The sequence below is a fragment of the Mesocricetus auratus genome, unplaced genomic scaffold (assembly GCF_017639785.1).
Source record: "Mesocricetus auratus isolate SY011 unplaced genomic scaffold, BCM_Maur_2.0 Super-Scaffold_100028, whole genome shotgun sequence".
Classification (NCBI taxonomy): Eukaryota; Metazoa; Chordata; class Mammalia; order Rodentia; family Cricetidae; genus Mesocricetus; species Mesocricetus auratus.
This window is the reverse complement of record NW_024429209.1, coordinates 20,640,614-20,665,303: the sequence shown is the minus strand read 5'-3', so window position 1 is coordinate 20,665,303 and position 24,690 is coordinate 20,640,614. Positions and strand designations below refer to the sequence as shown.

Below are 24,690 nucleotides of genomic sequence, written 5' to 3'. Positions count from 1 at the left end.
AGAGAATGGGCCTTCAGACAGACTTCTGCTACTTGTATTAATTGTAGACGGCCAATGCACTTACTAAAACCCAGGCTGAAATATCCAGCTACTAGGGGGACATCATCAGAGCATGTGTTTTGCTTTCGGAGAACACTTACATAAAATGATAAAGTAGATTAACGTTTTCTGAGGGTGACGGGCTGGTTTAAGTTCCATGGAGAGAGGGCAATGGAAGCCCCCAGCCGTGGAAAGAAGTGTCTGCTGTGCAGGTGAAGGAACAGGCGAAAAGAGAAGGGAAATGTGAGCTGCTCCTCCTAGAAGCCCACAGCTGCAGCTACAAGGGGGTGAGGGGCTGCTACACTGTAGCCCCTACTCTCCCCTGCGTAAGAAATGGCCTTTCCAGAGGCGAAGTAGCTCGCACCTGCAATCCCAGCACTCTGGAAGCTGGCACAGGAGACATCAGAATGGCTATGAGTGGAAGGCCAGCCTAAGCTACAGGGTTAGACTCTTAACAAAACAAAACAAAAAGGCTTACAGGAGATGGAATCAAAAAGGAAATATTGTCCCTACTAGCCAAACACATCACAAGGAATCCCCTGAGGGTTAATAAGTGAACAACACTAATATGGAATGGTTTATTTTTCCTAGGGAACAGTAAGTTGCTAGCTAATGCTGAAAGAATGCTACATCTGTGACCTTTGGGGCTGAATGTGGACACTGCTTAAGTGACAGGTGTACCCAACACATGCCCCGCTTGCCTGAAATCGCAGGACCTAACTCAGATTTTCCCCTCAATTAACTGATGCCAACATGACAGCCAGCCAAGAAAGAGCCTCTAGCAAAAGGCACAGCAGACCATGTGTTCCCAGTCTTCAACATTTCAACAATAGTGTCAGCCTTGCGGGAGAATAGAGCAGGGCTTCCCTGATGCTCAGCAACTGAAGCAAGCCCAGGGTTCTGGGAAACGTGTCACCAAAACTGATACAAAGCTAGACATCCGGTGGCAAACTGCGACAGACGAATTAGACCTATCCCACCACTAGGCTGCAGAGACCTAACACTAAGAAATAAAGGCTGGGAAAGGATCCCTTCGCCTCTAAAGGAGGCCAGTACCTTAGGGTGAGGAATCAATAGTCACCCAATGATCTTAGCAATAGGAAGGGGTAGGTAGAGTCCTGGTACGATGACCACTGCTGGTGAGGGGTGACACTGAGGTGTCAGCGAGCCACCTGAGCCAGACACGAGAAGATGTGGCCAAGATGGTTGATCCATACAGTGAGGTTTATTAAAAACTCAGCTTAAGAGCACGCCAAAGTCTAAAAACCTACCTGACCTGAACATACTCATTTCAAGTAACTGTCACCTTGAAAAAGTGACTTTTGTAAGTAATCTTTATAATTAAATTTCTGCAGTGAGATGGATCAAAAGTAAAAACAACAATGTAGATGAATATGATCCCTCAGCAGGCTTAATGCTATAATTTACAACGCTACCTTCATATTTCATCTGCCTTCTCTGTTCTTGAATGCATTAAATACCCCTCTGTAAATGTACTGCCCTCTAGGATTGGCTGAGGGGGACAGAGGGTAGAAAGTGAAGTGGTGGTGTTGGGGACTTCAACATGTATTCCGTTTCTAAAATGGATTAAAATAAGGGCAAAGGGAAATACTGTCATCCTTCTCTCCCACCTGGCTAGCTTTTTTTTTTCTGCTGGCTGTTACCTAAGACAAAACGAGGGCTAACGGCTTTTGCTTCCTCTAAATTCTAAGATGGCTGCAGGCACTCCACAGACCTTGATTTTCACAGTGCTGCTGGACTCTCGCTCCCTGCCCGCCTGCCTGTAAAGCAGCCTGCCTGCCCATCCTCAACTCCCTTCTGCAGCAGTCTTCAAATGGCTACCACAGAGAAGGCAAGAGACTCCCACATCGTGCTCGCGAGTAAGCTGCTTTGTTTTTTTCCTACGACTCCCTTCATGGTCAGATATGTCTCCTAAAGATTAAGTTTCCTTACAGCACGCGGGCTGTGGGACAGGTGGCGGCTGGTCAGTGCAAACAGTCAGGCAAACTGATTGCGACCCGGATAAGACACCCGGATGATTTTTAACAATCGAACTTTTCAACCAGATTGGTAGGATGTGTATTTGATGATAAGAAGACAAAAACTCGAACGGACAGGACAATAGAAGGCTATGAGGATGGCAGCAAGTGCTACGTATTTCTAGCAAGAAAAAAACCTGCGTTTTTGAGTTCTGCCAAATGACTCAACATTCGCTAGAGCAAAGCTACACAGATGAAGGAGAGGACAGCTTTGAGGCTGTACTGTCCACAGCGACGGTGATGCTGTGGCTAGAAATAAGACTAGCAGCTCCCCTTTATTCCAGCACCCTATAAAATGTAAATGAAGAACCGTCCAACCTCTGCCAGCATTAATTCTGACATGAGAAATGAGACCAGTCCTTCAGACATCATTAGGATCCCATGACCTCCGTGTTTCTAAAAAAACCTCCATGTTTTCGTTTTCCAGAGTGCCTGCTTATTGCTAAAAGGGGACAAAATTCTCTAATACTTTCCTTATTCTGACACTGAAAATGCCAACCCTCTAACCTAAGCTGGGCACACCTCTAAATCTGAGGTCTCTGAGACTTTTCTTTCTCCTCCAAATTATAACCGTTCTAAGCAGGATGATAAATTGGGATGCTGCCCGTTATTCTTTCTCCTGGCTGCCCACCTATTGCTTTACAAATAGAAAGAAGAGAAACAAAGTAGGGTCCTGTCTATTATGCTTTTCAAGTGTTCTCCCCAACATGGATCCACTAAAATCAGAGAGACCACCGCCCCCCATATCTCTGTTGCAGGCAGATTCTCCCTGCATAGTGTCAAGAGCAAATCCGCTGTTTGGACTTGGCTCAGCTGGGAGACTGCAGTTGCTCTGAGTGAAATGGCTGGGCTCTGCATCCCCACAGCCCCCTTACTACCCCAAGACTCCCCCCTCCTCCTCCCAGAGGATGCTGCAGATGTGAAAATCTGCTTGTTAACCCTCTGAGTGTAGAAACCAAAGTGGTTTCATTTGTGAACGCTCCTAATTCACCTAACATAAAGCCCTAAGTCCTTGCTGGTTCATTGTCAGCTGCCGGCTAGTCATCATCGAAATTACCAGTGTCTGTAACAGTGTGTCAACTGAGTGAGGGGAGCAAGGGACCGAGGGGGCGGTCATAAGTTGTCTGGTAGAGTGACAGAGTGACAGCATAGTGTGGGTCCTGGAGTTGGGTGGGAACGGAAGCGTAGCTGTCATTGCTGGATTCGAGGCTGGGTACCTTTCAGAAGCGACGTCACTCTCTGGAAGATATTGTGTATGTAATGAGTACACAGAAGGCAGCTGAGATGCGTGCTCAGAACCAGTCTTCTGCCTCTCAAGCAGCCTGTGTTTCATGTGACATGCCATGACTGAGCCCTGAAGCAGGGGGAGTGGAGAGGCAGTGAAAACGGTGCATCGTGTGTGTGTGTGTGTGTGTGTGTGTGTGTGTGTGTGTGTGTGTGTGTGCGTGTGTGTTTACATGCACACATGTGTGTGTTTGCCTGCTGTCACAGCTAACCTTGGATGTGTGCATTTTATTCCTTTTTCTCTTCCCCATTCCCAGAAGCCAGGGCTCTTTCCATCTCTAAGAAAGCATTTAGAATTCACTTTTATCTCTCTTCTGGACCATGCCTGAGTGCTGTTGGAAGCTTCGAGCAAGCCCGAGTAAGTTCCTTTGCTTGAGATCATGGGAGGATTAGAGATAAGGCCAGACTGAGGTGGGATGGGAAACATCGGACCTTCCTGATTCTTGTTTGACCTGAACACAGACTCAACATGTGGGTCCCTGACTCCTTCCTGGCCTCTGCGGCAGGGCCTCCTGTCACTGTGTCCCTCAAGTTCTTGTGTGTCCACTGGAGTGGCACATATGAGCTAGACACGGACCTTAAAGAAGACATAATTTTCCACAGGGGGTGTGTGGCAGACCACTTGAAAAGCCTTCCGGTCACCTGAGCTAAGCTCTAGCCAGGGGGATCAGCCCGAGGGCTAAAAACCTCAACTCACCCTACAGAGGGAGAGAGAGAAGCTGACACCTAGCAGGTGGTTGGCTTGGCTTTGCCCTTCCCTTCAAGCCCTTCCTCTCACAATCCTCCTGGTAGAATAAAAGCAAGATGGCGAAGACTTGGCTGGAGGTGCCCGGCCCTCGGGGAGGAGCTAAGATTCTCTCATCAAGGGCATTTATTACTCAGGGGTGATAGCTGCCTGCTCCCCAGGCCCCAGCAGCCCCTGTCCATTTCAGGGGTCTCCTCCCTCCCCCTGCTCTAAGACTTTGCTGTAAAAATCTGAAATCATCGTGTTCTCCCGTCATAATTAAAGACCTGTCAGGGAAATGGCACGGCTGATTTTTTTTTTCCTGCAGCCATAGTAAGCCTCCTCACGATTCTTCCCTCATTTGCTAAAGTGGTCCTGTCTCTGCCTGAAACCAGCCCCTTTGGTAATGGAAATTTTAGCTGGTGGCTGAGAGTTCTAAGTAAAATTCTAACCTTGGGAGGGTGGGGAGGCAAATCCATGTTTTGAGCCAGACTGTCTGCCTCAAGATGCCTGCAAGACCACTTTTCATGGGGTGGGGGGTGGAGTCTGCAGTCCCCTCTGCCTTTGCAACCCTGTTACTGTCAGGATCTATAGTTTCACAAAGCCCCCTGCCCACTTAGCTAAGGCGCCAGGGGAAGCTATCTAGAAGAAAGTGCCGAAGCTTGATCAAGGCAGATAAAATCCAAACGCCTGTAATGCTCGAACGGAAGGCATGGGTGTCTGTGTGAACTATTGTTGCCGGAGCAGGCTTGCAATAAAGCTATAACTTGCACGCATAATTAATCACCTTGTTCCTAGCTGAGTGTCACCCCCCCAGCTGCAGGGAGGATCGTTTCTATGTGTTGTGGACACTGAGTCTTTCTACAGTACCGTGTCATCTTGTGACAGTATTATCCTCCTTGTCCTATTCACCATCACCACAGAGCTCCACGCAAGGCACATTGCAGGTATGTGACATTAAAACAAAAGAACCTTACCCCTAAGGAATGCTGAACTCTCTCTGCTAAAAGCTGACATATGTTCAAACTCACATTATGGGTGGGACTCATAATATTCACCCTAGCCTTCAACTACTTACACTTTAAAGAAACTCACATGTCAGGAGCTCTCACAATTAGCTTAATTTCCTTTCCCTTAATACCATACATCTTGGAAAGCCCTGTTTAAGTTACACTAGGGAGCTTAACTGGTGGGCTTTCGGGTTTCTAGAGGGCACGCTAGTTTCTGGCAACTCAGAAAGGCAATCCAGGTCTCCCTCCATTAAACCGTTGTCAATGCAACTCTGAGTGACTCCAGGCTGAGGTGTGCAATCCGCCTGTACCACTAAGCACCGGGTTGTCCTCAGGCTGTAACCACACAGCCGGCGGGCCCTTCGTGAAGCAAGCCTATCGCAGGACTCCCTTGTGACTTGTTGACTGGTCCAACCTCCTTGCTGGCTCCTTTCTCTATGCCCTGCACCATCCATTTCTTGATTAAAAAAAGCAAAGCGACCACACAACCCATACGCCACGATGCCCTGGAGGTATGGGGGTAGAGAGGCGTCCACACCCTGGCATCACAGGGACAGGAAAACTGTTTGCTGCACTGGAGGCTGCTGGGCAGTCCGGGTCCCGAGCAGGGAAGCATGGGAGTTGGGAAAGCAGGTGATGATGGCTCAAGTCACCCTCCCCTGTCCTCCTCAGTGTCCCTTTCCTATTGCTAGGGACTTCGTTATTAAAAATGTGACTGTTTCCTCATTTTGGCCTCACAGGACTCTTTATTAAAATGCAAATGTCCCTAAACAGTAACCTTATAAGCCTTTGGCAGCTAATGGGATTAACTGAACAGAACACAGCCACCTGCAGGGCCTGTAAAAAGGCCTGGGCCAAATCCCTACTTCTCCGATTTATTGTGAGCTCATCCCTGAACACCCAGAATGAGAAATCCAGGCATCCCTGATTCAGATCTCATCGAAGGACAGAGGCTTAAAAGCCGAAATCCAAGTTCAGAATTCTGTACACCTGAATTGTGATTATAGAAAATTCTAAGAATCTATTCACTTCAGTCATCCATAAGAACTTGTTTATTTCTAATTTTTTAAAAACCCTACATGTATACATGTATGTTTTAAAGATGCATATATGTGTGGATGTAACTGAACATTGCAGGCCTATAGATTAAGGTATACTATTCCAAGGAAAACACGTAGGTAGCCTACAAGTGTTTGTGAAAGGAAAGCTGAAAACAAATCCCAGATATTTTCCGTTCTACAGAATTAGCAACAATATGTGAATACTGAGTTTCCAACTGTTTTGGGGACCAGGGAAAAGAAGTCTTAAGTCCATGCTCTCCTAAGATGGAGAGCTGGAGCTAAGATGGAGGATCTAAAATGGAGGCCAGAACCCAAAATGGAGGATGAGGGCGAAGATGAAGCCAGGCCAGGATCTAAAATGGTGGCTCAGAACCAAGATGGAGGGCAGGGCAGGATGGGAGATGGAGGACAAGAACTAAAATGGAGGGCAGAGAGTTGTGAAACACTCTAGAGTATATCAGGATCTCTGACTGCAGATCATAACTATTTCCCCATCCTACCAGCTAAATAGCGGTCCTTAGCATAGACAGAATATTTTAAGGTGGAGTGGAAGAATTTCAAGCCCACCCCCTGAGAGGATGTCAGCCCTGAAAGTTATACTTTGGCTCATACCAAACAGAAACTTAAAATGAGCGCTGGCTAACGGTGGTATTTAGCACTATACCTGACCTATTGCCTTCTGAACCCAAGCCTATGCCCTCAGCATGGCTGTGGCTTTCTAGACTTCACCTCCTGCCAAAAGGGCTCCCCTGGTACGACCGACAAGTGGGTCTACCCTGTAACAACAGGGCCTTCAGTCACAACTGCTCACATAGAAACCCTCAGCCTCGGGCTAACATGGAAATAGGAACGGTTGGCTGTACCGTTGGATGTCTAGATGCAGATGGTTATTTCGACCCAAGAAGACAAACTCTTCTGGGTTTTCTGAACCTTTGGATGAGTTCTTCATCTGTGAGCAGCTGTATCTACTCTCACAGAACTCCTTCACAGACATTATCTACCATCGTCCACTCATTCCCTGTGTCTGGTTTTGATCATGGGCCACCAAGGGGAGCAACCATGTCTTAGACATCAGACTTCCCCACAGGGAAGGGCACATATCAAGCTTTCAGTGTATATCTATTGAATGATCGAATGAATGAATGAATGAAAATGCCCAAATCAAGGCAGACTCACCGACCCGGGAAGGACCCAATCTTCTTGAGAGGCGTGGTAGACGCGTGGGCAGCTACTGCGTGCATAGTGAGGCTACTAGGTGAGCATAAAGGAAACAACATTTGACACACAATTTGACTGGAAATTTGGAGGCAATTTATCAATGAGGGAAAATGGGCTCGTGTGTAGTAGACTAGATAGTTTCCCATGTTCCTTGCCAAGGTGAACATAATTTTCATATGAGTAAACCTGAGTTCTGCCAATGGTCAAAAATGTGAGAAATTAACGTGTGACAACTGTTTTCATTTGGAACTATGCTAGAGTTAGTCTCTTCCTAAATCAGGCGTGTCAATTTTATGCTAAATTTCCATTCAGCACTCCCCACCAGTCTTCCTTCCTAAAGAACCACTGTGACACCCCCCACTCTGGTGACTCCAAAATATCACAGAGGGCTCATTGTGTGAGCACCCGTGTGCTGAGTTCCTTCTCCTGGCTATTAGGACAGCAACTGGGCGCTGTTTTTGCTAAGTCTCAAAGCAACAGAAATTCAGCTCAAATCAATTAGCAACACATTGCTAACTCTTGGCATTTGTTGGGTGGAGGATCAAGAACTTTTCCTGAGAAGGAGCTCAGCAGGGGTTAGCCTGGGAGTCCCTTCTTCTCCCTGGCCTTTGCTTGGGTCTAAAGACCCAAATGTAGAAGAGCAGGGTCCTAACCCTACCAACCAACCAAGACAGCATTTGTGTAGGTTTTTTTTGTTTGTTCGTTTTGTTTTGTTTTTGCTTTGCTTTGTCTTTAAACTTGACCTAGTGAATACAGCACAGGTCACAGAGAGGCAGCTAACAGAGTACTTCCCTCACTGCCGCCAGGGTGCTGAAGCTGTGCTCTCTTGACTTGTGTCTGGCTATGGTGTCTCCAGCTTGTGCCCTGACCCTGCCATCAATCTTGTCCTGTCTCCTCTGGCTTAACCCACCCCCTCCTCTTCCTCACTAGAGAGAATTATCTTCCCTCTCAACTGAAGGTACCCCAAGAGAATAAAAGTTGTTTTTCAGAGCGGGGTGGTGGGGTAGAAGAAAGGACGGAAGGGAGGAAGGAAGGGGGAAAGATAGCTAACAATGCCTATATGGGACCTAGCTGGAGCCGAGCTCTGCACATCGACCTGTAGAGCTCTCAGGATTTCCTTCATCTCTAGAATGTATACTCAATGTACCAAGTGTTCACTTTAGCCTTAGGTTTGCCCTGGCTTTGTTCTGGGTAGTTATTAAATCAAAGGACTCACGAAGACAGGGTGGGTTGTTTTGTTTTTCTGCTTTTGACAAAAAAGGTCTGGGTGTGCCAGATTGCTCAAAACAAAATAAAGCAAAACCACTAAGTGGACAAGACATGTGGGAACCCTCGGAAAAATCGGGTTGTGGGAGGGGTGTGGGGGGGGGATCCTAACTTCAAAATTAAACAGAATCACTTGGGTTCAGGTGAGAAGCATTGAAGAAAGCCAATGGGGTGTGTTGGGAAAGAGCAGCCAGAGGGCAGACATCAGAGGACCATGTTGGTTCCATTCTGCCTTCTGGTCCCAACTCTCCCAAGTGGGGTCCTGAAGTCTGGCCAAGCTCCGAAGCCTCCTTCCCTCTTCCTCCCTGGTTAAGCCCAGCCAGCCCTCAGCTCTTCTGAGCTCACTATCAGCTGTCCATCTCTGCTTGGACAGCTATCATTCCTTGAAACCTGATCTCCTCCAAGACTAGAAGTTTCCACAGGGCAGGGAGTTTAGCGCCAAACTTGGCAAAGGAGTCCCTCCCATTTTCCTTCTTCTAACCTTGCCTTGCCTTTGGTTATCTTACTAATTTCTGTGCTTATTTTTGCCAATCCCTTTCTATCTCCCATTCCTTCTTTCCCTCCCACCCCCCAATAATAAAGAACCTGCAGGGGGAGTTGATCTTAACTTGCAAGGGGGAGAGAGAGAGAGAGAGAGAGAGAGAGAGAGAGAGAGAGAGAGAGAGAGAGAGAGAGAGAGAGAGAGAGTGAAAAGGCTAAACTAAGGCAAGGGTCTGTGAAGAGATGAGCTGGGCCTCTGCATGTGTGCTTGGGTGGACTGAAGCCAAATAACCCCCCCCCCTGCAAACAGCATGGTTAATGAACACTAGCTACGCATCTGGGTGAGGAGCTGAAGATAAGTAAAATCAAATGGGATAAGGGGTGGGCCGGGGCGGGGGCTCTTATAATCTTAGAAAGTCTTTTTAACAATAAACATAACTCCTAAAAGAAAAGGGGCCAGGCCAAATTGGAGGGATGTGAAAGTGGGCATTCTGTCCCCAAGAGAGACTAGGGGCTCTAGGAGACTGTGGTCCCTGACAAGAGAAGGGTCTATGTGCTTGAAGGGAGGCTGCAAAAGAAACCTGTCAAATAATAACGGCTCAAAACCTATGTCCCCCTCCAAAGCATGGCGTGGCTCCAATGGTGCTCAAACTAAGCACCCAGGGACCCAAGACAGGATGGGCACTCCATCCAAGGACACTCTTGAAAAGTGGGGCTGTTTTCTGTTTGGGTTTTCTACATTTGATCTAGAGAACTCTACCAGTTCCCACATTTGCTAGCAGACCCAGCTATTCTGAGCTCTTTGCTGACCTCTGGTGGGTAGGAACTCCACCAGCCCAGAGAAGGTGCTAGAAGGGGTTGCGCACCTATGCCCGTATCTACTCTAACACTTGGGAAGGGGTGGTGTTAATACCTCACTGCTGCTGACCTTGAGGGTCACATACCAGAAGCCCTGGGGTGGGTGTAAAGGATTGAGAAAAGCCTTTTGAAGTTTTCAGGAAAAGAAAACAAGCAAGCAAACAAAAACTGGACAAGAGGAAAGAATGCTTTAATAAAGTTTGAAAAGAAAAATTTGAATAGCAGAGTAGGGGAAATGTGTGCCTCAATTAATGCTTTTAATTGTGTGTCCCTCTGATGTTACCTTTTAGAAGAAGAACTAGAGGAGAAGCTGCCAAAATGGAGCACCGAGGCCGGCCTTAGTGGGGGAAGGAAGGGGTAAGTTCCTAGCAAGAAGCCTGTGACTCCCGCCTGGGAAGCCCATGTGGCCTTCCTCAGCTGCTGTGGAGCAAGCAGGGCCAAGGCATCAGGGTAAGTGCAAAGGTACTCTCCTTGGAAACCAGGAACCACAGTGTCTAAAAATGCCCTCTCCTCCAGGGAGGCTTCTTGGATTTCTCCTGGAAACCTGTGTCTGTATCTCTTTCCTAGCCCTCTATTGGGTGGGAAATGATGAACTTTCCAAACTCTGCTGCTACACAAAGTGGCTCCCAGTATGGGGACCCAGGAATGCCTAGCCATTTGTTAAAGAACAAAGGACTAAGATGTTTTTCCTACACCATTTGCCATTTTGGTAATGACACATTCAAAAGTGCTTGTGTGTGATGCCTGGGTACTGACAAACCTCTTCAACTTTAAACTTTTCTTAAGAGAATTAATGGGCTCTAAAATGAGAAAGAGTTCCCCCCCCCCCGTTTCTTCCAGAGGAGGAAAACTGGGATCTAAAGGGACAAAAAGTTGTGCCCAGGGTCTCAGAACTGGCTCCTGGCAGAACAGGGGCTCTACTCTGTTAACCAAGAGACAAAAGCCCTGAAAGTAGGGGCTGCCGGGTTTCTCCCATTGTATTTTATCTTTCTGACCTGCCTAAGGTCTTCAAAGCTCCCCAAATATAGGTATTTGTCCCTAGATACCAGTTGCTAAACTGAAACCCTTTAAAAAACCCGTATATTCCTAAGCCTGGGGCGGGACTGCATTCCTGGGAAGGGAAATGAAGGGAGGGGGCCCCACAGTGCTGCCTGAGGCAGGCGCAGGCGCACAGAGTTTCTTGAAGCTGGCCTCTCAATTGTAAAAGCCGAGCGCCATCTGCCAGCCGGTTCTGAACAGCTTTGCTTTGTTAATTTTTCCCTACTCTCCCGCCTTAAGTAGTGGGTGGGTGTTTTCCTTTCTTTCTTTTAAAATGTATGTGTTTTTTATATATATATATAAATTCTGGCTTAGAAATGGGACCCCCTACACAAAAAGATCCTACTTTAAAAAAATCTGAGTATAGAGAGAAAAATAAAATAGGAAAAAGAGAGAATGGGAACAGGGCAAACAGGTAAAATTCCTCAAGGGCGTTTATTTCCTTTCCTGGACTCTGAGCCCTGTGAACTTTGGGTGCAAATGAGATGGCCCCCTTCTCTACCTAAGGCAGCCGCCCTGGCCCTTTCCTCCTCCTCCCAGAGACCCCTACTCCCCACTGAGAGCTTAACCTGTGATCTCCAGAGTGAAGGAGTTTGAAACTTCCTGTCACCTCGAGTCTTGCGGGTGAGCCTTGGCTACAACAGATTCAGATTTGTCTGCCGAGTAAGTACGAGTTTCTGCTCTGTCCCCCACGCATGTCCCCTACCCAACTTGTGCCTGCTTTATCTGCATCAAGGTGATGTGGGAAGTGTTTCTGCCCCACTCTTAAACGACTCATCAAATCTGGTCCCTCTTTGACCATGGCAGAACCTCAGGCCAACTTGAAGCCTTGTCAATATTTCAAGGCTCCCATCGTTAGCTTTTCTACATCACTTGGCAAGCGAATGGAATCCTAAAATCAAGCGCCGGAGAATCAAGGTCCCAGGAAACCCCTGATGCCTAAAGCCGGTGCTCTCTCCATCGTCTTAGGTACCCGCTTCAAAAGTTGAGGCATCTCTGCCCACCCCCCCCACCCCGTTTATCAGATTCCCTCTTAAGTGTCCGTCTTAAATCCGCACTTGCATATCTGTTGAACAAAACAAAATGATCTGCACTTTCCTTCTAACAGCTAAAAGGAAAGAGTCTGGGGTCACGTGACTGCTACAGTATAAATAGCCCAGAGCTTTTTTGGCCACCCAACTTTAGAAATTTCCCGCTAACGTCTGGCATTGGATATTGGGTTCCACCCTGAGTCTTCTAAGCATTTCCTTGGAAAGATGTTGTACTTGGTCCCAGGCAAAGTCTCAAAATCAACATTCTGAGGTTTTTTCCCCCCCCCGGAGTTACTTCTAGGATTGCTCAGTGACGAGTTTTTCCTGGTTAGGGGGCACTTCGGTTAGCAGAACCTGAAACGTTCGGATGGGTCTGCGGGACGGTTCCATCTCAAGTGATGCTTTCCCACCTGACACGGCCAGCATTTAACTGCTCAAACCACCAATTGTTTTTTACCACTCCCCTTTATCTTTCCCCTAGTAGCTAACTTTTCATTATGAAAATCTCAAGTTCCTTAAGAGGGGGGCTGAAAGGATGGGGAAAGTCTTCAGTTTCAAAAAATTAGAAACTGGGAGTACAATTCAGGGTCTGCATGGCTTAAAACCTGGATTCAGTCCCCAGCAGCCAAAGAAAGAGAGGTAAGGTGTAAGTTTGGCGAGTGATGACCTAACCCTCATCCTAGTGGGTAGACGTGGGTATGGATGTTGCTTTGAGATGGAGAGGCGTCAACGGTTTTATCAAAGGCCAAGTACAATATTTTTGACCAGGAAATGTCTTTGGTTGGATACTTCTATTGGCATCATTGTTTTCTTCCTCAGTGTAATTACTTTATTCTCTCTACTACCACTTGAAGGTGCCCTGGCATGGTGACCTTCCCATGGATGAGTGGGGTCCGTGTCCTCATGGCTGGTGTGCACAGGCTAATTCAAGACTCTTCTAGTATATTTGCAAGTATGCAGAAGGCGCAGGCGCTTCCCTCGCCTTCTGGAAATCCCTTCTGCGATAACAGAATTTACTAGTGCACACCAGGCAAGAGGGACACGGGCTAACATGACAGCTAATTACTGAGCCTAAAGAACCCTATGTGCGATGGTTAAGGGTTAATTGTCTATGCTTGCCCCTGACACTGACTGCCCATTGATTAGTTAGATATTGACCTGTCACAGTCATTGTTTATTTGCCTGAAATAATTTCTTCTTCTCTTCAATTTAGGGTCATCTAGGGGTCACTCTTGGAGATTTGTGGAAATTGCTTCTGTCCAAGAATGCAGGCCACTAAAATTAGTATGTACACCGCTGACTGGTTAGTAGAGGGACAGCTCTTCTTCAGAGGAACTGTTTATAGATGTACAAGTTATGCCATGTTTATGTCTAGCCAGCTTCCCCAGGACTAGAGATGGCTGTCTAGGCAGCAGCTCTCGACCATGGGTGACATTTGGTGTTGACTAAAGAGTTTTGGGTTGTCATACTGATGTTGGGGAGGTGGTGGTGGTGGTGGTGGTGTGCATGCGTGTGTGTGTGTGTGTGTGTGTGTGTGTGTGTGCGCGCGCACACGCGTGCGCGAGCGTGCGTGCAGTAGTGAAGCATCTATGTGCGTGGTGGTGACAGTAACGTGTCATACTGGTAGCAGTGGGTGTAGTCTGCGTAATGTGTGTGGTGGCGGTGGTGATGTGTGTGTCTGATATTGGATATCAGTGCACAGAGGGGTCTCCCCTCCACGGGAAGGAGGTGAGGGGGATGCTAATTGAGCTGCCTGGAGGACCTCTCGGTTAACAGATTCCCTTTAAATGTTCCTGAAATATCAGTGTATAACTACAAAAGAGTCATGTTGCTGCTTAAAATACAAGAAATGTGGGTCTGACTAAACTTCGGGGGCCCCTACGAGCCTCCTCTTTGGGGTGGGGGCAGCAGGACCCTCCCTCACCTTGCTGGGTGTCCTTGTCATTTCTCACTGGCAATATAAACCCACTGCCTCCCTCTGCTTATACTGTCTCACCATCTAGTGGTCACCTGAAATATAACCCACATTTGCTATCTCTGGGCTTTTCTATAAAGCCAGCCATGAGAAATTCTTATTTGAGGGGACAGTGGGCAGGAGACCCCTCTGCATAACACATGCAGTTTCATTGGTAAGCTATCTGAGCACACACTAGGCTCGGTAGAGCCATCCAGAGTGCAAATGCAAGGAGTTAGGACGTACACTTCCCACACATTCTGAAAACAATAGCAGCACCAATGAGCAACAAACTTGAGGGGCTAATTACAAACAAGCTTTGCCGTTCCTAAGAAGCAACCCTTTGAGCTTTGGTCCTATCCCTCTGGACACATAGAGGTTGACACACACGGTCACAGACTGAGGACAGTGCTGGTTTGAAAGGACGTGCGTGAGTGGATGGTCCCTAGCAGCTACATGCTGCCCTAGGGACACCATTTACTCTTGATACTTTATCCTTTGGGGGGGTAAGAGGAAGTCATTTCTGTTTTGTTAGGCAGCGATGAGACCGGTAAGCTACTTTTACTGCCTTAGAAGCCAGGGTTCAGACCTGAGAGATGGATCTCAGGAACTTAAGAGGACTCAACATGTCCACCAGGTAAGCTGCAGGACGCTTGCCCCCATCTCTTTCGCAGCCCTGGGGTCCCTGACTCATCTCAGTGCCTAGCTCTGGGTCTTGTGTGTCGTGGTGACCATTGCTGTTGACATTTGTGTAAAGAGAATCCGGTTTGGGACTTACCTGTGTGCAGGTTACCTGTAAGAATGTCTTCACAGTTGTTTACACATTAGTGACCAGTTTGACATGAGGCAAACTGCTCACACAAGGGAGGAGGAGAGAGGTGGTCAGATCTTTTGACAGAAGGGACAGGCAAGAGCCAGCAAGTTGGGAGAGAGGCTCCAGCCGACTGTTCTGGTGTCTTCGTCAGAGGTCACACGCCCTCAACAACGGCAGTGTGCAAGCTTGACCGTAACACTCCTGAGAAGGTAGGTATATAAGCTTTTTCCTTCCCATTATCAACTCAGTGGATAAAGTCTGAAGCACTTACTGTGTCCCACACTCAAAAGGTGTGTGACAGTGTCAGAAACACTGACTGATGTCAAATTTTAAATCACATAACAATTTATATTACTTCTATACGTCTCTCCTCGTCCCCAAATTGAATCATTAACATTTAGTAAAAAAATCCAATGTTTGGGATTGGTGGGCAGGATTCTCCAAGTCAAAATACTCCTGAATTCTCCTGAGCTTTAACAAATTCACTTTGTAATGCAGTTTGGGGTTTTACCTCTAAGTGCAACAGAAGCATACTTCCTTAGTTTTCGTTGCTCTGTCACAAATCACTTGCCTGATGTTCCTCCTTGGTCACAGCTTCCAGTGTGGCACATGCAAAACACTTCCAATAATTCTAACTTGTCAGAGACCAAAGCATCCAAGCCTGTGATAGTTGGCAATAATCGAAAAGTTAACATTGGGGGAAGGGGGTGTGTCCTTACCTGTTTCTTGGGGAGTCTTGGTCTTGTCCTCTTCCTGTTCCACCAGCTGGCCTGCTTCATCGGTGATCTGGTTACTGGGAGGGAAACTAAAGACACTTTTTTTTGCATGTAAAATAACCACATCCCAACCCCTGGGGCTAAGTAAGAGTTCTGAATTAATTTACACAGAGGTAGCCAATGACAGGGGGTGGGGAGTAGGGAGGAAGGGTGAGCAAGAATGACTGACGGTGCTTGTTCAGGATTGGCGTGGGGGCAGGAAGTGACCCTTTCAGGAAGTTTTCTTCCTCTTCTGCCGCATTATCCTAAAGTTGGCAAGATGCCATTTGTCTCTTGACTTGTGTTACAAGCCCTGGTACACAGAGTGCACTATGAAATGTAGAAGCACGGGGTGCCTAGGCTTGAGCTGACAAATCTCTCGTTGAGATTGCACAAGAAGTAAAACCTCCCCCTGGAACAAAGACAGGAGGAGAAGAGGCAGGGGGCTCCTGAGTGTGAGACACACTGGACTCGCAGCTAATAAGAAGCTTCCTTCAGGTTCTGGCTCTCCTTTGAGGGAATGGAGAAGAACAAGGCCTCTTCCGGGATAAGCCCCTCTGGCCAGCCTGGGCTTGAGGCTGCCCACTGGGATTCTTAAGCTGCGTAAAGATCTCAAAAGATTCTTCATCTGAAATTACAAAAGAAAGGCCAGATCTATGTTCTTCTCATTCCCTCTGAAGAGCTTGATCCTAGGTCCGCAGGTCGGCCTAGGGCTATGGTGGGAACAAAGGATGCCTTCCATGCGGTGAGCTGAAGAGCTTGCCAAGGTGGGTGTCGGGACCAGAGCCTGCGTGTTCCCAGGAGGCCCCACAAATGCTCACTGCTCTTAGCTTCTTCCCTTTGGCCCTGTTGTTTCCATTTGGAAAACTTTTACTTTTCCTGTGGAGTTTTATTTTAAAATAGGCAAAAAGCAAAAACAAAAACATACTAACTTTAATTTCATTAAAACCCTGGGAGGGGGAAAGTGCATTTAGCCTGTGTCACGTCTTTAAAAAAAAAAAAAAAAAAACAGAAACTAAATTTCATTTGCTATTTGTATGTCTCCTGAAAGGGCACAGAGACATTTGAAAAGCTAGAAAAGGGGTGGGCACATTTAATTTGGAGAGGGAATTGATTTAAAAAACAAGAGGGTATACCTAGAATTGGTGGTTCAATTTTAATCAATTAGGCCATCTTCTTAAAAATTTTTTTTGTTGTTTAACACAACTTTCCTACATTAAAATAAAACATCAAAACAAATGACGTTCAAAATCATGCATGGGTTCTTGATAAATGGAAAAAATGGGACTTAGCTGTGAACTGAAAATGAAGATGGCTTTTAAAAGCCAGGAAAAGAAAGTTATTTGGGGCCCTGTATTCCCTTAACTAGGACTCTGTATACTGTAGCATTGCCTGTTCAGGAATGTATACAAAAAAGGGCATCACATTGTTATTATTAATTAATAGTATTATTAATATTAATAATATTAAGTAATAGTAATTAACAAATATCAGTATTAATTAATAATAATTGCTGTTGTTGACGTTGATGCTACAAGCGTGAGCCCTGCATAAAAAAAATATTGGGAGGTTTTTCTCAGAAAAGATGTAAAGTAAAACCTACATTATTTAAAAAAGAAAAAAAGAAGAAGAAAAAAAGTATTCTAATGTGTGTGTGTATGTGTGTGTGTATGTGTGTATGTGTGTGTATGTGTGTGTATGTGTATGTGTGTGTGTGTGTGTATGTATGTGTGTGTGTGTATGTGTGGGTGGGGAGGCAGATGAGATGAAGCAAATGTGGGTATTGAATTTCCACAGCAATGGCTTCCCAAAGGGGGCAGCATACATTGCATGTTCACTCGGTAGACATTCAGTCAGTGGCCTGCCAGGGCCTGGCTGGAATTCAGAAAGCAGCAGGCTGTTAGACACCTGTCGTCAAGCAAGGGATTTTAAGATCACAGGGAGCACTCAACAGCAGTCATGCCCTCGGTTTAGAGAAAGCCATGGAGAATCTTTCTTGTGGGCTTGGTGAGTGGCAGCATGTCAGAACTAGAGGCCTGAGTTCTTCAAATACTCACCGTGCAACCTTTGGGAGAAAAACAAAGCCCCTCACATTTAATCTCTGTGATGTGAATGGATGCTCTTGTGAAACGGGCATGCTGTGGTGCTCTCTCTGCCCAGAACTGTTTCAAAGGATTAACATGATGAGACAGAATGCTTTTAAAACTGCAAACTGCAATTAGAACATGCTAACCACTAACAATGCTGAGAGCGTCGAGGGTCCCCTACCCTTCTCGAGGCAGGAAATGGTCCCTGTTGTCTGTGCTTGTACCATATCAGCAAATTAAAAATAAAATTTGCCATTTAGGGGAAAAATGTTTTTGAGATAAATAGAAATTTTTTTAAAGGGGCCTCTGTAAAACGTGGATGTTACCGAGAGACAGGGAAAGGCAAAAAAAAAAAAAAAAAAAAAGTAAAATTGGGGGGCAATAAGCTATGCCCTTCCCACGGCAAACAGTTCAGTGGAGGCATTGTGAATTTAGAAAAAAAAAGGCTGCATTAAAAAAAAAAAAGCACTTTGTACACTGAGATGCAGTGCAGTATTATACCACTTGGCAGCCAAATAAATTATTATACAATTAATTGTGATCCAATATATAAACAAGGTATCACTACGGAGTGGTTATATTATGTATAGTGTTTACCTACACAATTGTAATAAAGGCAAGAGATACTAAAAATTTCTGATCCAGTAGCTCCGTTGCAATTCAAGGAATAAAACCTAAATGAGGTTTTGAAAAGAGAAAAAAAGAAAGAAAAAAGGTCTAACCTACAAAATTATTTTAAGATAACAGAAACATGGAAACAGTCTGAGACTAGCCTGCATTACAAAAAACCTTAGCTCTCTAGACATTATGGAATTTTTATTAAATTATCTTTATTTTTCTATCTTGCATCTATTTTTTAAAAAAATAATTCCAGCAATATATTTGGGCAATAAAAACAGCATGCACACAGAAAAACACTTTTTTTTAAAGCAACAGATGAATCTGCATGTTGACAGGTGAATAAACATGTTCCAGGATGGTCATGTGACTGACAGATGAAGAAGCATGTTCTAGGATGGTCATGAGGTCTGTATGTTCCGGGGTCAGAAGACATAGATAGCTTGTTTAGCACGGTGGAGCTAGAGAGTTAGTAAAATGTCTTGTAAATGTGAGTAAAAACCCTTCCCAGTCAGTAACAGGGACCCGGAGACCATCCCTGTCTTGTCACTTTAGCAAAATGAAACCAGCCTGGTGGCAACTGCAGTGTTCTTTGACAGACAGCACAGCTGCAGTGTCACGTAGCAGGAGCGATGGCCATCTTACTTCAGGCTCAGGCGAGGCCTAGGCCAAGTCTGAGCAGCCTGGCCCTGCTGTGGATGACGCTGCATCCAAAAGGACATAATGGCTGACATCTACAAAGGACAGTAGCAAGGTACCCCAGCAAATGTGCTAGCGTTTTGGTTTAATTATCCCCTCTAGGGGGAAAAAAAATCTAGGAGAAGCAAGGGAAGCGTCTACTATTCTGAAAAAACAGCCTGGCCCCAGACACGGGGTTTGGTGCAGAGATCTGCACCGATGGGTACCATCAGCCTCCACCCTCTTCTCCCCTGCATGGTAGGGGGGCTAGACAGAAGACCCAAGTCCTAGTGCTGGAGGGCACTTAAATGACAATTTCCTAGGAGAGTTTTGTTTTTTTTTCAAACGAGGCAAGCGAGGCCCCAGGATGTAAGAGACGCTGTATTCAAATGTGCACAGTCACTGGGGCCTTCTATCTGCAGACATTTGTGGGTGCCCCCCCCAACTCACAGATCAGCTCCTAGGAGTATGGAAAGGGAACTGCAGTGAGACCAGAACCTTGTCATGTAACGTACTATTGTTTTTCATGGAACGGGAACATTTGAAATTTAAAAACTATTTCCCTTATCATATGCTTGAGTCAATGATACCAGTTATTTCCCCAGGAAGGCATACATGAAATGACCCATCTAAAATCATGACTGGCGGGGGGGGGGGGCACATCACAACAGCACAGTCACGTCACCAATGTCTTTAATGAACACCATCACAGATTACCAAGTATTTAACAGACAAATGTAGCGTAGCCTCAGAAACTGTGATCCTGAGATCCCTTGTCAGGTATTATTAGAGAATAAAATAAATTAATTGTAGAGATTCACTCGTGAAGATTTTATTTAAGCCACAGGTCCAGACCATTGTTAACTGCTGTTCTGATTAATCTGGCAAGAAGAATGAATGCCTCAGGTTGGAGATGAGAAGTCTGGAGCGGGGAGGGGCTCTGGCTGTGCAATGAGGGGAGGGGTCTTGATGAGGGGAGGGGACATGGAAAGTTGGAGAGTGAGTTGCACAGATGGGGGGGTGAATGAGGACTTCCAAAAGCACCCATCTGGCTGGCATAACGTTTGTTTAGCCGTCATCCTAAAGAGCTTTATTTTTTTTAGCCCCAAACTGATTTAGAGAAGATCTTACCTTCCATTCTCTTCCCCCCAGCTAAAGCTGCTTGAAAAAAATGCATATGCAAACATTTACACAAGTAATATTTCCTGTTTCCCATGCACTGCCCTCATATTCAGTATGCACTCAGAGTATTTAATTTTTTATTTTAATTGCAATTAAAATACAAAGGCAACATTACGCTCCCACCACACAATTCCCAGGCTGTTTAAACCAGGCCCCTCCTACCATAAGCTGTAAAAATATAAGTGATTGGCTTACCTCGGGCTCTTCACTAAGAAGAAAATTACTTCATATATTTTTTAAACCCAGCCACGCCCACCCCCTTCAAAGCAAGTCCGTGTGTTTACAATGTGGCCTTGCCAACAGGGCTAAAATGCCCCCCCTTCTTCTCTCCCCCAAGGTGGGCCCAGTGTGTGCGTGCATGTGTGTGTGTGTGTGTGTGTGCAGAATACAAAATACAGACGTTGTTCACAACCCCAAAGCCCCAGATACCTGAGTGTCTGGTTTTTCAACCGTTAAGGCGGGAGGGTTTGACGTACGAATTGAGAAGTAGGAATTGCTTAGTGCAAAGGAAAAGAGAGAGAAAGACATATGGGGTAGGGGGGAAGGTTATGGAGACCCGCAGCTGCGGCTCCATTCCCCCCGGCCAGCGGCCCAGCAGATTACCCAGGATGCCCCGCCACCTTTTCCTATGCGTTTTCCCTCTGCTAGCTGCAGAGAGCCTTCGCACAGGTACCACTGAGTGAGTGTGAGTGTGTCAACACGGAAAGTTTTGCTCGCGCCATGGCGCAAATCACAAGGCAGCCTATTTCACAGTACAAGTCCACAATCGGCGGGTACATTGAAGATGCCAGGGATGGAAACTGGGACACACTGAGCATGTCATGCACAGGCGAACATAGAAAATGGACACCAACACACACTAACAACAAGCTGTCTGAGTCGAAGCAGCCGTGCCAGGCGAGGCGGGGGCGCGCTCCCCGATGGCCCTAGCCCACCGCGGTCACGAACATTTAAGCCGGGGGAGCCCCGAAGGGCCCTCCCCAGCACTTCCTGGCTCACCTCACGCCCCCGCCTGTCCAGCCTAGGATCGCTGGCGCTGGCGCTGGCCTCCGGCCGGTAACGACCCTCAGTGTCGCTCGGCACCACTTTTCTCCCTGGAGGGCATATACTTCGGCCACCCGAACCCTCAAAAAATCCCCTCTCCCACCCCCAGGGCATAGTTGGGGGCCCTCCCTGGAACTTCTAACAGGGTTTCCGGACCCCTCCTCCCGTGGTCAAGGCCCAAGCCCCACCGGAAGGCCATACCACCCCCTCCCCGGGTGCCCAGGGCGGCCCTACTGCCCAGGGGCAGAAGATGCCGCATTACCTAGAAGCAGCAAGCGGTGCGTACACATGTAGTCCATCTTCTCCTCCTCCAGCTGCTTGTCGATGGCCTTGCTGCGTTTCTTATCTGCGCGCTTCTGCTCTCGCATCTCAATGGCCTCTTTGCGCATCTGTTTGCGCCTCTCTTCGAAAGGATCCTTGGCCTTCCCTGGGCTGAGGGAGCGGGATCTCTCGGAGAGACCGAAGCAGCTTCCGAAGGCTCTGGCGAAGAAGTTGCGGACTGGGTTGCACCCAACCGTGTGGCTCCTGGGCTGGCCGGGGCGGCGGTTTCGCCGCAGAAGGTACTGGAAGCAGCCGTTGGCCCCTTCTTCCGACTCATCACTGGAGGAGTCGATCTCGCAGATGACGGATGATACCTCCTCGTACCTGCAGCAGCTTCGGCCGCGCTCATACTTGTCGGGCCAGGCACTCGGCCTCGGAGCAGGCCGCGGAGTAGGCGGGTCAGCAACCTGGATCTCGGGGCTGGGGGGTCTAAGATGGGCCCTGCTTGGGGCGAGAGGGATTGGCCGGGTAGACATTGACCGGGCGACAGAGATTGGGTGGCCGGCAGCGACTGCCCGGGCAGCAGAGGCTGCCCGGGCGGCAGCAGCTGCGCGGGCAGGAAGGGATGCCCTGGCGGCGGGAGTAGCCGAGAGCGAGCGGGCTCCCCAGACCAGAGGACCTGCATAGGCTGCCCTAGCGGCAGTTGCTCTAGCAGAGGCTGGCATCGCTGGGGCGCCAGGGACTGCCCCAGCGGCCGGATGGGCTCTAGCAGTGGGGATTGGCCGGGGAGCGGGCTCCGGAGGGGTGATAGGGGCTGCCCGGGCGGCAGGCTCTGCCTTAGCAGAGACTTCCGCCGCTGCGGGCTCCACCTGGGTGACGGGGGCTGCCCCGGAGGCAGACTCGGCCGTGGTGGCAGGGACTGCCTCGGAGGCTGCTTCAGCGGCTGGCTCTCCTTCACCTTCAGACTCGGCAGGGGCGGCTGGGACGACCGGGGCTGCACCTCCATCAGGCTCCGCGCGGACAGCAGGGGCTGCTCCGACTTCTTCAGCATCGGTTTGGAGATCCGCGGGTGTTGCTGGGGCCGGAGGAGATCCGCCGGCAGAGGCAGCATCAGGTCCGGTAGCGTCGGTCTGGGTAGCGGCAGCTGGCTTGTCATCCATGGTTTCTGGCTGCTGGGTGAAGGATCCGTCTCTTCTCTCCGGAGAAGGGACTTTTCCTTCCACCGCGGCTGCGGTGGCAGTAGGGCTTCCTTCCATCTCGGCTGCTTCTCGCTCAACTGGGGGTCTCTCTGCGCGCTCGCTCTTATCTGGGGCTCCGGAGACTTCGATGGGCGGGCCAACACTTGCGATTGGGGGGCTGTCCATATTGACAGCGGTGTCGTCGTCGACCCCAGAGGACGCTCTGCCAATCTCAAGCGGGGGTCTGGAGATCTCCATCGGGGGGGTGTCGCATGCGAAGTTAGGAGGAGATCTGATAGCTTCGCTGAATGGTCTGTCAATGGCGCTGTGGACCAAGAGGGGAGGCGCGTTCTCGGCGGGAGCGAGACTGAGCGCACTCGGGACCGCGACTGTCGGGAACTCGCCGCCAATGCCGATTTGTCGGGTGACTCGGGGGAGGCCTGGGGGTGGGCTATCGCCCCCAAATTCTTCTCCATCGAGCCCAAACGGTACAGATTCTTCAGGTGGAGGGCTGTAGTCTTCTCGGAAGCCAGCGTTTGCAAATCTGACATCCCCGGGCTCCGCGGCAAGTGCGCTGAGGGCCCCTGCTTCCGGACCTCCTGGCGCAAGGTCTGGGACTTGTAATGGCGGCTGGCTAAAGACTCCTTGGGCGGGCTCGCTGAACTCAAATGGCATAGCTTCTTCTGGTGGGGGGCTATAGGTTCCCAGACCTGGGGTCGCACCACTGGGGGTCCCGGGCTCCAAAAGCGCTGGATTGAAGGTTTGGAGACCTGATTGGGTCCCAGATCTTCCAGGCTGCTCCAGGGTGGGCCAGAAATCACCGAGACTGGGCTGTTTCGTCTCAAATGGCATGGATTCCTCCGGAGGTGGGCTGTAGTCTCCACCCACTCGGACTTCCTCGAGGGCCTGGCTGAGGCCCTGAAAGTCATCTCTGGAGACCTCAGGGGGTCCGTAGCCCTCAGCGCCAGCCTCGTCGGGGACGGGCTCATTGGCAGACGGTTCGGTCTCCATTTCTTCGGCTGGGCCAAGCCCAGCACCGGGGGCAGCTGCCCCTGGGGCCTCCAAAGGTTCCTGCTCGGGCTGCTCCCCGACCTCACCGGGGATATCGTGTTGTCCTGGCATATCGTTGCCGCGGAGGCAGTTGCGCATGCCCATAACACGGTTGCGGTTTTTCAAAATGAATTTGGGGCTCCGTAAGACGGAGCACCCAGCCAAACTAGGGTGAAAAAATTTTTTCTTTTGAATTTTTCAAGATTTGGCTGGAAAGTTCTCCAGCCTCAGTTTCCAAACTTTGCAAGGATGGATGCCGAGAAGCTAAAACCCAGGATTGTGGCTGAAGTGGCTCATTTCTTGCTGGTTGGACCCGGAGCCTCCCAAGTCACCCGTCTCCCTTCAAGTTGCGGTCAGCCAGCCACTCACAGGGCTTTTCTGGCCTCTCTTCTTACTTTTCTAAGTTTGGCTCCGCCTTCTTGGCATCCAGGAGCGTGCCGATTCGTCTCGAAAATCGTTAGTAAAACTCTTTCTCTGCCGCCAGAGGACGCCGGTCTCAGTGGTAAGCCGGCTCCGGGAGCTTGCTCCCGGTGCCGGCTGTCCCCGACTTTGGGTAAGGGGGCCGATGAGCGCAGGCCTCGCAGGGACGTTCGGCTCCTTCCTCTCCTCTCCCAGACTGAGTCTGAGCCTCTGCTCCTCGCTTTTCCCTTGGCCAGAGAGAGAGCGCGCTCTCCTGCGTGGCTGGGACACGTGACGTAAGACGTGGGCATTGGTCTGACAGAGAACAGACGCTGAAACCCTCCCTCCCCATCTGATTCTTCCCGAAGGGAGGAGGGACTGCAGGAGGGCTTCGTCACCCCAGATTACCCCGGTATGCGGCAAACACCGTGTCTGTGGACCCTAGTCTCGGGCAGTTACCCATACTCAGCTCCAAGTTGGGGAAATGTGCCTTTAAGATGCTCGGGAAGGGGTAGAGGCACGCATAAAAAAATGCGACAGGTGGTCGCAAGCCCACCGGAAGGGCGGAGAAGGGAAGGAGGGCGAACGGCTGTGAAATACAAACACACAGTTTGTTTTTTTG

The 24,690-nt window shown here is 48.6% G+C and overlaps 1 protein-coding gene and 1 long non-coding RNA gene across 7 annotated transcripts in view; one reads left to right on the top strand and one right to left on the bottom strand.

Moving 5' to 3' along the window:
• Positions 1-24,690, top strand: part of LOC106021507 — a 58,951-nt gene that overhangs the window by 3,877 nt on the left and 30,384 nt on the right. For 5 of the 6 annotated variants that reach the window (XR_005871557.1, XR_005871556.1, XR_005871561.1 and 2 more), the window contains exons 2-3: positions 10,270-21,899; positions 22,406-22,555. This is a non-coding gene — a long non-coding RNA (uncharacterized LOC106021507). The remainder of the gene's footprint in view (positions 1-10,269; positions 21,900-22,405; positions 22,556-24,690) is intronic. The other variant, XR_005871558.1, reaches the window with a different exon arrangement.
• LOC110341725 (guanine nucleotide-binding protein G(s) subunit alpha isoforms XLas) lies at positions 20,956-24,307 on the bottom strand. Its single transcript, XM_021229762.2, has 2 exons — positions 21,443-24,307; positions 20,956-21,230 (listed from the first exon to the last, which is right to left on the bottom strand). The coding sequence occupies exons 1-2, from the start codon at positions 23,772-23,774 to the stop codon at positions 20,956-20,958; spliced, it is 2,607 nt and encodes an 868-aa protein (XP_021085421.1). The 5' UTR covers positions 23,775-24,307.

What these genes read in the sequence shown, in the direction of transcription:
- LOC110341725 (XM_021229762.2), bottom strand. Translation starts at nt 23,774, where the DNA reads ATGGGCATGCGCAACTGCCTCCGCGGCAACGATATGCCAGGACAACAC. An exon ending in GCACCGCTTGCTGCTTCTAG is followed by an intron (nt 21,231 to 21,442) that starts GTAATGCGGCAT and finishes TATGCCCTCCAG; the next exon opens with GGAGAAAAGTGGTGCCGAGC.